Raw genomic sequence first — 16,164 nt, 5'->3', positions numbered from 1 at the left:
GGGAGGAGGTGAGCTTGAGTCATGCACAGAGGGTCTTGAAACTTCTGCTATTTTCCCCTGTAAGTTCAGTATTTCCAACATACATGCTGATTTCATTATTTTCAACTGTTATGGGTACTTTTTTTTGCACATAAATGAAGAACAAAGGAGATGTGCATTAGTGGAGAAATCTCCACACTTTTTAGTAGAACTCTTGATCATTCCAGAGACCATTCTTCTGGCTTCTCTGTTAAGATCTAAGCAGATAGTTTTGCTGGTTCAACCTAACAGAACACTGCTCCAAGGGCCCCTCCTGGTGGAGTTGCAGAGTATGCTGCCCTACTTTGGTAGACCTCCCCGGCCAGCAGCTCATCCCTTATCTCCTGATACATCTACATATTCCTCAGTTGAGGGTAAATGGTTCTTTTCAACCTGGAGTGAGGGTCCTCCTGTGTTTAAATAGCTGGCAGCAAAGCATACAGCTTTATTCGGAAGGTGTCAGAGTGATTGGATGTGGCATCTGATCAGACTCATGGGCTTGATTGTGGGGCAGGTGTGTTAGTTTACACTCAGGGGCCTCAAGAGACAACTGGAACAAACAGCCTGTTAGTTCTTCAAAGCCTACTGCTCTTGCTGAGGTGGCTAGATCCTTCTCGGTCTGTGGCTGTTCCTGAGCCATCACCTGCAGCCTGTAACACAGGCCTCCCCGACAGTCCCTTCCCCATGCCCTCCCACTGCAGTGCCTGCTGCTCCTTTGGCTTTGCTGTTCTTCACTCGCCTTCTCAGACTCTAGACCCTGCAGCACCCTGGAAAGTCATGCTCCACCCCCTTCTTTCCTCCACTAGCACTCCCCAGGTGATCTCACCAGCCTGTGCTTCAGTTGACATATGTCTGCTGGTGATGGGAGAAGTCATGTCCTCACCCAGGACCATTCCCATGAGATAACTTGTATAGTCAGTCAACTGTCCACTCAGCATCCCCAACTCTGACACATTGACACCTGCACTGCTGCTCTTTCACTGGAAGTAGGTCCTTCCAGAATCTTTGCCACCCTCCTAAGTGCAAATAACCTGTCCAGATGCCCAGCCTAGCCACCTTGTTCCTCTCACAGCTCCAGGATTCCTTAGCAACTGGACAGCCCTTTCCTTTAACATGTATTCCTAATTTTTCTTCTCTTAGCCACTGCTCACCACTATCATCTTCCACCTGGAGTATTTTAATATCGCCCTAGGTGGTCTCCCATTCCTGCCTGGTTCTCACCTACATTCTATCCTCCCATCTTAGCCAGATGAATCCTTTTAAAGCATAAGTTAGAATATGTCATTTATTTGATTAGCCCCTCACCCCTACCTCCATATCTTCTGACTAGCTCACAGCAAAAGTCAAAGGCCTTCATGTGGCCTTCAGGCACTATATCATCTATCTGGTCTTTTCCTCTGCCTTTTGCCCTCTTCTCTGTCCAGCTACAGTGCCTGTCTGTGTGGCTTCTCCTCAGGCTTAAGACCTTTGTAGCACCCGTGCTCTTCCTCCTGACAGCCATGTGGCCAGCTCCTGCACATTTCTTGGGTCTCCTAAGTTAGACCTTCCCCAACAATGCCATTTAAAATTGTGTCTCTTCCCTCTTCATAGCTTGTAGTTCTCCACAGCATTAATTCACCTGTTACATATTATATGTGTATTTGTCTCCTTCCTCTGGGAGTCTTTGTTTGTTCTCCATTTATCTGTTCTAGTTTTCTATTGCTTCATGACAAACTTACCAGTTTAAAGCAATACATGTGTAACTAACCTTATAGTGGTAATCAATTACAATTTGTACATGTATCAAATCATTACATTGTACATCTTAAGCATACACAATGTTACATGTCAATTATATCTGGGTAAAGCTGGAAAAAAGACAAAAAGAAAACCATACCTTTCTCGTCTTACAGTTCTATAGGTCAGTATACAGTATGTATGCCTGATATCTCTGTGCTGGGTTCCATTAGCCAGAGGTATAGTGTTGGCAGGGCTGCATTACTTTCTGGGGGTTAATCTACTTCTGGCTTCATTCAGGTTGTTGGCAGGATTCAGTTCTGTATGGTTGTGGATTTGAAGTCCCTGTTTCCTGCTAGCTGTCACCTGAGGGGGGTGGGGGTTCATTCTCATCCTCCAGAAGCTGCTCACACTCCATGGCCCCTTCCTCCATCTTTAAAGTCAACAATGGTGGTAAAGCACTTTCTTCATGCTTCAAATCTCTCTAATCTGGGTCTCTGACTGGCTCTAGCCAGAAGAAGTTCTCTGTTTTTAAGGGCTCAAGTGATTATATTGGGTGTACTGGGATAATCCAGGATAATCTTCTGATTTAAAGGCCCATAGCCTTCTGATTTAAAGGCCCATAGCCTTGTCTGTACAGTGCTATTTGCCATATAAGGCAACATTCACAGGCATGACACTAGGGGGAAGAAGTCTTACCTACCATGCCACCCTCCTACCAGGGCAGCATTGAACAACAGGACAATATACAAATTGCAAGGTGGAACCCTTATCAGGTGCTGCTCTATGTGCTGTATGCATTAGGTTATTATGGAGCTTGTATCATGATAGCAGGAATCCTAAGAAGTAGCTGCCATTACCACCCTGTTTTGCAGATGGAAGAACTGAAGTACAGAATATAAGTGACTTTCCCAAGACCACAGAGATGGGAAAGCCCCCAGAACTGTGATCTCAGCCCATGCAGTAGTGCACCCTACAGAGAAAATACGTGCTAGGAAGCACAAGGCACTGATTGCTGACCACTCAGATTTTTAGAAATGAGAAGGACCTGAACAGTGGTGGTGTCCGCCCTGTCTGCCCTGCACTGTCTGCAGTGGTTGGACTGCCATGTGCATCCTTCAGGTCCTTTAACTTTAACCTTCTCTTGCTACTTTTAGAAACATCTTTGGTTGTGCCAGGCTGAAAATGATGCCATATTTATACCACCTCTCCCCCTGCCCTTTACAGATGCATATCCTAATTCCGAAGTTGTCTATGTCTGGACTAATGGCACCACTAAGTCAGTGGTGGTGGCAGAAGATGGCTCCAGGCTGAACCAGTACCACCTGATGGGGCAGACAGTGGGCACCGAGAACATCAGCACCAGCACAGGTGAGACCAAGTGCTTGCAGAGTGCCACACCCTGGGAGAGCTCGGTGCTCCTGTGGCATGTTGGGGGGTGTCCTTCAGGTGCATCTTAGTTTTACTTAGTAATCTGGGACACAGCTGTCATTGTGCAGTGCTGGCCACAAGGAGGCCTCCGCATCAGGTCCCAGTTCCTGCAGCTGCACACGGAGGCATCGGCTGCAGTGGCTGGCAGCATTAAGGGTCGTGGGAGGCATTCATCTCAGGTATGTTTGCCTTCATGTGAACACACCCCTGTTATTGCATGCCCTGCCTGGAGGCCACATGAACCTGCTTATGTACCATGGCCCTTGTTTCAAGCACTGAGATGTAGAGGCAGAAGTTTCTGCAGGAAAAGTAGACAGCTTCCTGGAGGTACTCCTATTTACCTGTTCCCCTACCGCCTTTTTGAACATTTCTAAGATTTCCCAGGGGTTGAATTTTGGAAAGCACAACCAAACAGCATAGAAATAGCTGAGGCCTCCCCAGGAAAGGGCTCTCACTCTCACCTGTACAAAGCCGGTACCTCAGGCACCATGCAACCTGACTTCACCTGACACAAAATGGGTGAGGTGTCCAAAAGAACAGAGTGTGTTCTACCTTCTGCACCTGCAAGGTGTGTCTTTGGCTGCCTCTTGGCCACAGGAGGCCCAGCCATAGCAGTCAGGAGGCTTGGCTGTTAGCAGAGAAAGAGACTCCAGGGCCCCAGAGAGTCTCCATGGCAGAGAAGAAAGTGTAACAAAGATGGAATGGGCCCTCTCATGGGGATGGGTTGGCCCCAAAAGTACCCTGGTCAGCATCACTCTTTGTCAGCACTGCCAAACCTTGGAGCTGGCAGGAAGCTCACGGATTTTGAGTGCATGTATCCTCTACATACAGGCTCCCTGAGCCTACCCATTGGCCTTGTCCTGGGTGCCTAGTTAGAGGGAAAGGAAGAGGAAGTAGGCCTAATTTGATTGGAAGAAGTGAAAAAGTAGCATGGTAGATGTTTGGGGGTAAAGAGTTGCCATGCTAATGGGATTTACAGTTTGGAATTGTTTCATATAGTTCTTTGAAAAGGTATAAATGGGATTTTTGCCTCTATTTGCATTCCAAAGAGATGGTCTTTCAAAAAAAAAAAACATTAAATGATATTGGTACCTTCAACTCAAAAGTAAAACAAATGAGAGAGGGGGTGAAGGGATCAGCAAAATGGGTGAAGGAGAATGGAAGATATGGACTTCCTGTTATGGAATGAGTGAGTCATGGGGATACAAGGCACAGCATAAGGAATACAGTCAGTGACAGTATAATAGGGATGTATTGGGACAGATGGTAGCTACACTTGTGGCGAACACAGCATAATGCATACACTTGTTGAATCAGTATGTCGGACACCCAAAACTAGTGTCACATTGTGTGTCAACTACACTCAAATAACAGAATGAAAAGAACAGCAATTAAAGCATTATAAGTAGGAGTGTAATATCAAACCCTACTGCCAAGAAATAGAATGGCATTTCCCTCTTCTCAGATGTTGAGGAGAGGCAAAATTGCATCATTATAAAGATCCAGTCCTTGCTATTAAATATATCTCAGCCTCCTTCTCTTTGCTGCTATTTCTTTCTGCTGTGCTAGAGCCTGCTTGGCCGCTGTCCTCTGCTCTGACCGGCCTTGGAACAATGGAGAATGCGTGGCCTGCTGCTGTAAGGGGGCAGATTTTGCCCCATATGATCTTAATGGTTCCCTTTGCCTCTAACATCTGGCATGCTGAGAAGAGGCATGTAGGGACACATCTGCAGCTGGCCATGCTGTGCTCTGGGCTTTGATTCCAATAGCACGCATCAGAGCTGTTATCTGTCTCCAGCAGAGCAACCCCAAGTAGATGACTCCTACCAGATCTGCTTTAGGGAGGCCTCAAGCCTTTTCTCTCCACGGTTCTACCCAGCTCCCCAGCCACACCATCTACTCATTGCAGTTCAGCAAAAGAACGCTTGTCCTCAGATCAGCTTAACTCTGCCTCCACTTCTCAAAGCAGCCTTTGCATCTCCCCAGAGAGCAGGCACAGAGATGAACGGTACAGAACAGGGAATATGGTCAGTAATATTGTAATAATGTTATATGGTGACCAATGGTGGCTACACTCATGATGGTGAGTGCTGAAGGAGGTACAGAATTTTTGAATCAATATGTTGTACACCTAAAACCAATATAACATTGTATGTTAACTATACTTCGATGAAAACAACAAATTCTAGCACTGGAGACTTTCCAGCTGACAGCCACTGACACACTTTCTGACCACAACCCCTCTCAGCTCCTTACCAGTTCACCATCAGGGCGGCATCATTCTCAGCAATGAACGGAAGGTCCCCGCTGGCCTCCCACACTGCCAAGCAGATCCAGAGAAGGCACAGGAGCATCGCCATGGGAATGCCCCAATCTCCCTGGTGGGCGGCAGGAGGGAGGGGCTGCCAGGACCGGTTCCCTCCTCAGGCTGCTGTCCCTCAGCTTCCACCTGGCCTCTGGCAGGGAGCACAGAGCAGGGGTGATCACCCCTAGCTTCTTCCAGCCTTCCCTGGCTGAAAAATGGGGAGAAAAACTCTCCACCTGCAACAGGGTTCTGTGATGTACTGAGTTATATCTGGAGAGGCTAAATCCTGAAATCCTGATGGCAGTAACAGCAAGGGGGTGGACAGAAAGTGGCACAGATTGGGACCAGGGATTAGGAAAACACACAAATCAGATTTTCCTCAGGAAAAACATCCACCAGCAAAAGCTCTTCAGACGCCGGGGCTCGAAAGACTTACTTATAAAATGACAGTTAAGGAATCCATACATCCTCCATTCTATCCTTCACTCCAACAATAGTTTTCCAAGGGGAAGATGGAGAGAAGGACACCTCTGGTCCAGAAGCAGGAATAACAGGCAGGACTCTAGGACAGGTGGTTGTCCTGAATTAATTTGCTTATTTGCAGGCGAATACACAATCATGACGGCTCACTTCCATCTGAAGAGGAAGATTGGGTACTTTGTCATCCAGACCTACCTTCCCTGCATAATGACCGTGATCTTATCACAGGTGTCCTTTTGGCTGAACAGAGAATCAGTCCCTGCCAGGACAGTGTTTGGTGAGTGTCCTCCAGCCAGACCTGCTCTGGTGTTTTGGGACTGCTTCTAACAACCCCCAAACAGCAATAGCCTCTAAACTCTTCCTTAGTGCCTACTGTCTGTTCTGTGACCTGGAAAACAAACAGACCGATTAGTTAAAAATTCAATGTTAAGGATTAGGATTTAGGATGGCTCTTTAACAAGGGTTTAGGAAATGGTGCATGGTCTATTTGATCATTGTTTCTGTTTTGAAAAGCCTTTGCTGGTAGCCTTTTGTTGAGATATGAAACTACCAGCAATCTGTCTTATGTGAGATTTTGCTACGGTATTTTCACACTTCTCCTGAAGTACTAATTTGTATGTTATCAGGCAGTTTTCTTTGAAATGTGAGTGCCACTTTAAAATGAACTCTCTACAGGCAGCCCAGGTGGCTCAGTGGTTTAGGCCACCTTCATCCCAGGGTGTGATCCTGGAGAACTGGGATCGAGTCCCACATCAGGCTCCCTGCATGGAGCCTGCTTCTCCCTCTGTCTCTGCCTCTCTCTCTGTGTCTCTCATGAATAAATAAATAGAATCTTTAAAATAAATAAATAAAACACAATAAAATAAAATGAACTCTTGAGGGACATTCAATACATCATACATGATATGGTAATAATAAATTCCATATCTATATGTCATATATACCATATTTATGATGGGGCATATGATATGAATATATGGGTATTTTCATATATGCATAATGCATATATTTTATACACATATACACATATACATGTATATATACTTATATATGATAAGAATCCAGAACATCGCTTGACATCCCCAAGACGTAAATTGGGTTTAGCAAGATCTAGTTCAGAAGGTACCTCGGCATAGCAGATAGTTGAGCATTTAACTCTTACCGTGAAGCTCTGCTTCCTTACATTTGAACAGTGATACTCAAGGTGGTTTTGCAAGTCAGTTGTGGTAATGGATGCTCACGTATTTCCCAATTGTAAGGTACACTTCCTGCCTCAGCTCTTACTATTACAAAGAAGGAAACCAAAACTTACATTTTATGTTAACCCTTCCATAGTCTGTAGGGAACCAGAGAGCCCAGGGAGTTTCTAAGTGAGTGGCCCAGGAGTATTCCTGTCAGATCATCTCTCTACCTCCATCTACATGGCCAGTTTCACTTGCCTTGCTTCATCTAGCTTCAGGAATGTTTTTGAGAGGTATGGATTTTGGTTCACGGCCAAACAGTGCTTCTCCAGCTCTTTAGTAGGTGGGCAGGGAAAAAAAAATTAGTTTGGAGAATGCTGTATATTAGTGTCTGTTTCTTCCTGGAGATTTTTAATGCACATTAAGATGTTAAATGACCCAAGAAGTTGCAAGGAGCCTGTTTAAGGTCATGCACAGAACATTTTCCCCCAGCACAATATGAAGTACATTTCTAAGAAAAATCAGATGCCCTGAGTGGCTTAAATAATGCAAATTAATTGTCTCAGTTCTGGAGGCTACAAAGTCCAAAATCAAGAGGCCAACAAAATGGTTTCCTCTGAGGGGAGGGTCTATTTTAGGCCTCTCTCCTAGCTTCCTGTAGTTCCTTGGCTTGTGGCAGATAATTCCAGTCTTCACACACTTTTGTCCCTGTGTGCACATCTGGGGCACCAGTCATATTGGATCCACCCTAACAGCCTCATTTTAACTTGATTACTTCTATAAAGGCTGCATTTGCAAATAAGGTTACATCCTGAAGTTCTGAGGTTTAGGACCTCAACATATGAATTTGTGAGAAATACAAAATCAACTTATAACAGGTATATTGCACCCATACCCCATGCACATAGGTGTACCCTCATGCAGACAAAACTGTGGTGAGGAGGAAGGCACAGAGCATGTGGAAGCTATAAGGGCTGTAAAGGGCCCAAATATGGGTTCACATTTGCCAGCTAGTGAAATGGGGTACATTGCTAAGTATGTTTAAATCTTTAAGCTTGTCGCCTATGAATGGGGATAATGACACCCATCCAGAATGTGGCTTAGATCAGTCTGGCACTTATTGGAGACTAGATAGATGGCTCATAACCTGCCAGTCCTGAATGTCCCCCTCCAACTGTCTGTCCTTGCTGCATGGTCACTGCAAAGTTTCCACAGAAGCCAAGGCAGACAGACACAGGCATCTCGCACAATTGCTTTGAGGGAAGAGTGATCCCTCTTGGATCAAGTGAAGTGCTGAGCCCAAATTCAGACACAGAACTGGTATTGCACCTGGGTTCTTGGTTCCTGGAAGTCTGCAAATTGTGTTAATCCATGTAAAAGTAAGTCTGTCTCTTCAGTTTGTCTCAATCCCAGTACTCACAGGGTGTATAGCACATTTTGTGAAACACTTCACTAGATGCTGTGTGAATGTCATTACCTGTTCACAATTGGGTATTGCCCCATTGCCACAGAGGAATACCACCTATTCAACCCATCTTGGTGGACACAAGCTATCTGCTGGTCTTGGTTTAGGACAATGGGGACACAAAGTATGTGTCTATATCAGACCCGGTCCTTACCCTCCTCAGTTTATATTCCCGAGGAAGGAGCCAAGTAATAAGATAAATAAAATAAGCAATATTATAAATGCCATGAGTATGTTAAGTGTTATGAAAATAGAAAGGGAGGCTCTTTCTAGGGATAAAAATAACCAGTTCCTTTCCTATCTTCATCTGTCATGGTCAAGGTGTTCTACTGGGGTCTCGGTGTCAGTACTGATTCCTGTTTCCATTCCCCTTGCCTGACCCCTGTCACTAACAACCACAGGGGTGACCACAGTGCTGACCATGACGACCCTCAGCATCAGTGCTCGGAACTCTCTGCCCAAAGTGGCTTATGCGACAGCCATGGACTGGTTCATAGCTGTGTGCTACGCTTTTGTGTTCTCCGCGCTGATCGAGTTTGCCACCGTCAACTATTTCACAAAGAGAGGCTGGGCGTGGGATGGCAAAAAAGCCTCAGAAGCAGCCAAGGTCAAGGTACTGACTGCATTTTCCCCTTTCCTCCAAAGAAAATGTGCCTGACATAAAATATCAAATACAAGACAGGTGTTTCTCCTCTCTATGTCGCACCCCCCCTCCATGAAAAAATGGCCCCTTCCATATGTTCAGGGTCCCTATCAAGTCTTATTGCATCAGGTCCTGAATTGTTTTGAATCATCTGCATTGATCAAGCAAAAGGTCTGATGCCATGTGAATGGCTTGGGCTTGTTTAGACTTAGGACTGTTATTTTTGCTAAAGTGTCTCCTGTCTGTTCAATGACTACTTGTCCAGTTTTGAATTATACATTCTTTTGCTCATTGCTTTGTCACCTAACCATGCAGTAGATCTTCTGCAGAGTGGCTTTAAGGATGTGAGGAGAGGATGTGACCTACTGGAAGCAGCAAAACATACCCAGTTCCACTGAGGAGATTATTTGGTTCACTTAAAAGATGCACATTAATTATCAAAAGCATTACTCTGTTCAAAGCAATTAAACATTGGGTATTTAGAAGGTGATTGGTGCCTGAATCTAAGGAATAGTTGAAGAAAAAAAGATTACACAGAATTCTAAGCTGAACCATGTCCTTGGGGAGATGAGAATAACCTATGTGGAACAAAAAAGGAACAGCACGTGATAAACTATTAATTATACCATGCATTAAACAAACAGGCAAAGCTTTTGCTCTGAGAGAAGAGCAGGCCAAAGTTATCAGGAAGGCACAGAGCATGTGGAAGATATAAAAATTTGTCCTTGAAAATCAAAAATCTGTCCATGAGAAGTCAGTATGAAGAGGGCCCTGGCAAGGATTATAGAAGACCGAAATTGTATGGCCTGACCTCCCAACCAGGGCCACAAACCAGGAACAGCAACCCAGGATGCTATTTTTGTTGAGGACAGTCAGCTGTGTCTCATTGATGGCCTCATGCTTGCTTTTTGCATTTAACACAGCTATTTCCTTTCCTGGGAAAAGTCAGAAGTTCTGAGTTAACTTGATCTATCTAATTCTTCCTACTTCCAAGCACCAAGAGTCCCCTCCCATGCCAGAGTTTCAGTCATAGAAAACTCATTTCCAAGTCCAGCTTCCCTAGTTGGAGGAAGACCCGGGAGGGATCCATGCTGGGCCTTCCTAAGAGAGAAGGGACAAGAAGGAGGGCCTTGACAAGTAGCAACCTCAGGAGTGGGTGTTTTGGAGGTTGGGGATGGAGTGGGGGAATAGTGGTGAGCTGACCATAGAGGATGATTGGTGGTGACCAGGGAAAACACTTGTAAAGGCAGACTGGGGATTCTTGACCAAAGCATCTGCTCCTGATGGTAAAAACAAAAGGAGCCACTGAGGAGGTTTGTGAAGGGAAGAATATGAATGGAATTTGAAGAGAGGGTTTCCCAACACCCAGCTCTGTGTTGTCAGAAGTTAAGTGATTGCTAAGGGCCTGGGTCTCGGTGGCTATGTGACAGTGAACTGGAGATAGCCAAGTCGGGGTAGGAAAGCAACCTGTTACAGGAATTGAGGCCTTCAGGCTCATGTCTGTGAGTATAGCAGGAAGGGATGATTGGAGAGCCCCAAAATGTTGTCATATAAGCTCACTATCTATGTCAGCCACCAATTTCACATTTGCCTCCACTGCTATTACCATTTGCTGTAGATCCAGACCTGAAGGGAGAAGGAGAGATGGGAGAGATGACGCTAACATGGATTATCTAGTCCTAGATTCACGCTGTTCTTTTAGAATAAGCAGCACACTTCAGTGTCTTGTGGAACTTCAAAACTACATGTTGTTCTCCAGAAGACTGTGGTGCTGGGGGTCCTGCCCCTTAAGCCTGGAAGGTGCTGTGCAGTTGAAGTGTCATAAATTCATAGTTTCTTCTGGCAGACCAGTGTGGGTACACACGTGATCACTGGTATGTGGAAGAGCTATAATATTTCTGAAGAGTTGTCCAGGGGGTCCCTACTCTGGCGCCGGGCTATTGTAGCCTACCTCACCATGTCCCCAGGTGGTCACCATGCTCTTTGCATCTGGTTCCACATTTACTCTACCTCTCTTTTCACTTGCTTCCTCCTGCTCCTTGCTCCATGTGTTTCCTTTCTCCTTATTATCTTTTCCATATATTTCTTTTAATTTAGTCTCTTGTTACTGAGGAGGGCACTTGATGGGATGAGCACTGGGTATTATATGTGTTTTTTTTATGAATTTATTTTTTATTGGTGTTCAATTTGCCAACATATAGAATAACACCCAGTGCTCATCTCGTCAAGTGCCCACCTCAGTGCCCATCACCCAGTCACCCCCACCCCCCACCCACCTCCCCTTCCACCACCCCTAGTTCGTTTCCCAGAGTTAGGAGTCTTTCATGTTCTGTCTCCCTTTCTGATATTTCCCACTCATTTTTTCTCCTTTCTCCTTTATTCCCTTTCACTATTTTTTATATTCCCCAAATGAATGTGTTTTTCCAATTAAATTTTATTTAATGGCATGATATTAAAGGAACAGAATTTTTTTGCAACATTTTGTTATATACATTTGCAAACTGACAGGAATGTATAGAGAATTTTATAATGAAAATCTCTCTACTATGCACATTTTACTATGCACATGTCACTACTATTTGTCCATTATCTATCTATCCATGCATTCACTCATTCTCAATCCATCTTATATTCTTATACATTTCAAAGTAAATTTTAGAGGATAGTACATTTATGACTAAATATATTTATATTTATACATGTGCATTTATATATTATTTTTTATATAAATTCATTTTTTATTGGTGTTCAATTTGCCAACATACAGAACAACACCCAGTGCTCATCCCATCAAGCACCCCCTTCAGTGCCTGTCACCCAGTCACCCCCACCTCCCCTTCCACCCTCTCTAGTTCGTTTCCCAGAGTTACGAGTCTCTCATGTTCTGTCTCCCTCTCTGATATTTCTCACTCATTTTTCTCCTTTCCCCTTTATTCTCTTTCACTATTTTTTATATTCCCCAAACGAATGAGACCATATAATGTTTGTCCTTGTCCTATTGACTTACTTCACTCAGCATAATACCCTCAGGTTCCATCCACGCTGAAGCAAATGGTGGGTATTTGTCGTTTCTAATGGCTGAGGAATATTCCATTGTATACATAAACCACATCTTCTTTATCCATTCATCTTTCGATGGACACCGAGGCTCCTTCCACATTTTGGTTCTTGTGGACATTTATATATTATTAACAAGAGTTCAATATTTGTTTACAATTTGATTCTTTCAAAGAAAAACTTGCATAGTGTAAAATACACAGATATTAAGGATACATTTGCTGAGTTTTTATGAACATGTTCACCTATGTAACACAAAATCCCTATCAAGATAGAGAAAATCACTAGCTCTCCAGAAAGTTTACCATGCCGCTTCCCAATCAACTAAGCCCTTTCCAATATCCACTTCAACAAAGACAACTGCTATTTTGATATCTTTCACCATAAATTATTTATCCTGTTCTAGAACTTCTTATTCAAGACTGGCCATGTGCGGTTGTAGGCTTAGAAGTCTGGAGAACTGCCCTCCCCCAGAGCTAAGCTGATGTTTCTCTGTCTCTCTTTTGAGAGATAAACCTTTAGAATCTTCAAAAATGAGTTGACAATTACCTGCAAATGGCATGTCCTTAAAATCTTATTATATTTTGCAGAAAAAGGAGCGGGAACTCATACTAAATAAGTCAACAAATGCTTATACTACTGGGAAGATGACCCACCCCCCCAACATCCCAAAGGAACAGACCCCAGCAGTGACCTCAAATGCATCGTCAGCCTCAGTAAAGCCTTCTGAAGAGAAGACTTCTGAAAACAAAAAGACTTACAACAGCATCAGCAAGATTGACAAAATGTCCCGAATTGTATTCCCAGTCTTGTTTGGCACTTTCAACTTAGTTTACTGGGCAACATATTTGAATAGGGAACCGGTGATTAAAGGGGCTACCTCTCCAAAATAACCCACCATACTCCCAAACTCCAAGAGAGCCATACTTCCAGCAGAATGGTACCAAGGAGAGGTTGAGCTCAGAGGAATTTTCCGTATTCGGGCACTATCTTTCAGGAAATTTTTGCATGTTTAATAATATGTACAAATAATATTGTCTTGATGTTTCTATATATAATGTTGGATGTTTCAAAGATGTCACATTGATAAATAAAGCAAACAACTTTCTAGAAAAACAGGAGACAATGGCTCTGACACTCAGATACTCAGTATCTTACACTGATAGTTTACAAACAAGATAAGTATATTTTTAACTGTTCCAAGTGTTACCTAACAATGTTTTTTATACTTCAAATGTCATTTCATACAAATTTTCCCAGCAAATAAATATTTTAGGAAATGCTCCATGATTATTACTTGACCAACTCTCTTGCAAGAAACAAATCAGAAAGAGCACATTTTTCATTAAAAAGGAAACCGGACATTTAAGTACAAAACTAATTGCCTTTGATAATTCTTACTATTCTGAAATTAGAAAATATTGCATGATATTACACTAAGAAATAGATTAGGCAAATATTTATGCAGATAAATTTAATAACAGAAATATATGGTATGATAGATTAACAGATAAAATATTTCCCCAAGGAAAAATTTAACTGCTTAAAAAATCTTTTTTTTCTTTTTTGAGGAAAAGAAACATTTCTCTCCCCACCCCACCCTACCCAATTGAATACTGATCAGAGAAAGAAAAGGAATTGTTAAAACAAAAAGTGATGTGATGACAGTCTTGGGTTTCGGCCCATGCATTCACTGGCTGAAACATTGACCACCTCTCGCTACAACCAGTGTGTAGTGCTTCAGTGGTGAGAAATTGTAATTGAGTTATTTTCCATTTTATTTCCTTGTACTTATTTCATGATTGACTTATTGCTCTGTTAGCTTTTGTATATGAACTTTAAATGTTCATTAAAAAATAAAAAATGAACTGATTTTATGGATAAATGTCTTTTTTTAAAAAAAAATCATATTTTGGGGGGCTCATTTCCTAAAAATGACATAAAGAAAACCAATCATGAACTTGCTTGCAAAAAACTCTTGGTTATTCATGTCTATTTCAATCTAATTCTCTAGAGTAGAGTAGTAAATAGGTAACTGGGTAAATAGCTAAAACCAGAAGTTCAATGCCATTACATATGTCACATCAGTCTCTATCTGATAGGATCCTACCTGAGGATGTTCCCACAGTGGGTGCTTGTTATGAGCAAAGTAACTACTCAGTCCTTGCTCCTTCCCTTTGCTGTTTATGAACAGTGATACAAAGTACTGCATTTGGACCATTTACAGGAATGACATATATAAAATGAATACTTCCTGCCTTCTCTGTGACTCAGAATTATAAAGGGGACTTATGATAGTTAGCAAACAGTATCAAGATTAGGCCTGACTAAATTGACTACATAATGATACATAATTCTTTAATACCAATTTATTTCACTGTGCTTGATAGACATGGCCATGGCCAGGGACATACACATAGACATATTCAACAACACCTTTCATCTTGAATACCCATGTAAATGCCCCTGACATCCATTCATTGAGAACTCCAAGTATTAATCTTAAAAAGGGTTTTCATGGGATTCAAGGTCAGCTACCATATTCAATTAGAGTATTATGAGAGATCATTTTGTTCTTCAAAGACCTAAGTGCCCATTTTTCATTATTTCTGCCTGGTTTCAGGATATCACACATAGAAAGGTAAAGGTCAACAAAAAGATGCTCTTAAATCCTCAAACAAGAAGCATTTCTCTATTATAAATGGGGTTATATTTGTAGAATAATGTGTGTGCTTTTCCTTACACCACAGCATAAACCTGCCATAGCAGAAGGCAAACCTGGCTCAGTATGAAGCTTCTATTTTATGGATTGTTTAGTTGTGGTCTTCCTATATAGTCTTTATAGTTTAGCATTGCATTGAGGCTTGGAGAAAAACATATTGTAAGTTAGGTCTAGATGGCTGTACATACAGACATTTTAAACGTCTAATGGAAAATGGTGTCTTCCATATCAAGTTGCAATAATTTTCTTGACAAGTTCTAGCTTTTGTTATAGGGAGTCCTAGGAGCGCTGCTGGGTGAATCCCAATTTGAAGATACACCTATTGCATTTACATGCTGCTCAGTTTTAAAAATGATCACGTAAGCTTTCTGCTCTCTGATTTTGTATTGTAGATATTTCAATGTTTTATTTTTAATGAAGATATAATAAAGAATCACCTTGAGAAAAATAACAAGGCAAGATATAAAAAAATTTGGAAATAATTATAACTCACAGAGCTCTACTTTTAGAATGAGGGTATGTATTTAAATGTATCTCTTGACATTACCATAAATATAATATTTTAATAAGTCAGCAATTACTTCTGTATTTCTCAGGAATCTATGGATCTATCTTGGGCAGGCTTTGACTAATGCTTGTATATAATAATTGGGTTCAAATGCTTCTAAAACAACTGTTAAAGTTAAAATGGTATAGCAACATCGAAAGATGAATGGATAAAGAAGATGTGGTTTATGTAAACAATGGAATATTACTCAGCCATTAGAAATGACAAATACCCACCATTTGCTTCAATGTGGATGGAACTGGAGGGTATTATGCTGAGTGAAATAAGTCAATCAGAGAAGGACAAACATTATATGGTCTCATTCATTTGGAGAATATAAATAATAGTGAAAGGGAATAGAGGGGAAGGGAGAAGAAATGGGTGGGAAATATCAGAAAGGGAGACAGAACATTAAAGCCTCCTAACTCTGGAGAAATGAACTAGGGGTGGTGGAAGGGGAGGAGAGTGGGGGGTGGGGGTGACTGGGCGACAGGCACTGAGGGAGGCACTTGACGGGGTGAGCACTGGGTGTTATTCTGTATGTTGGCAAATTGAACACCAATAAAAAATACATTTATTATTTAAAAATAAATAAATAA

General features: G+C 42.3%; 1 protein-coding gene across 4 annotated transcripts in view; it reads left to right on the top strand.

Annotated features, from left to right (window-relative positions):
- Positions 1–14,173, top strand: part of GABRA5 (gamma-aminobutyric acid type A receptor subunit alpha5) — an 82,581-nt gene extending 68,408 nt beyond the window's left edge. For all 4 annotated transcript variants that reach the window (XM_077868394.1, XM_077868385.1, XM_077868372.1 and 1 more), the window contains 4 exons: positions 2,962–3,105; positions 6,075–6,227; positions 8,998–9,209; positions 12,887–14,173. In XM_077868394.1, coding sequence (XP_077724520.1) covers positions 2,962–3,105; positions 6,075–6,227; positions 8,998–9,209; positions 12,887–13,189 — 812 coding nt within the window. In that variant the 3' untranslated portion in view covers positions 13,190–14,173. The remainder of the gene's footprint in view (positions 1–2,961; positions 3,106–6,074; positions 6,228–8,997; positions 9,210–12,886) is intronic.
- Positions 14,174–16,164: the final 1,991 nt, after the last annotated feature.

This window comes from Canis aureus, chromosome 2, assembly GCF_053574225.1.
Source record: "Canis aureus isolate CA01 chromosome 2, VMU_Caureus_v.1.0, whole genome shotgun sequence".
Lineage (NCBI taxonomy): Eukaryota > Metazoa > Chordata > Mammalia > Carnivora > Canidae > Canis > Canis aureus.
Note: the sequence above shows the minus strand (reverse complement) of the source record. Positions and strands in the feature narration are given on the sequence as shown.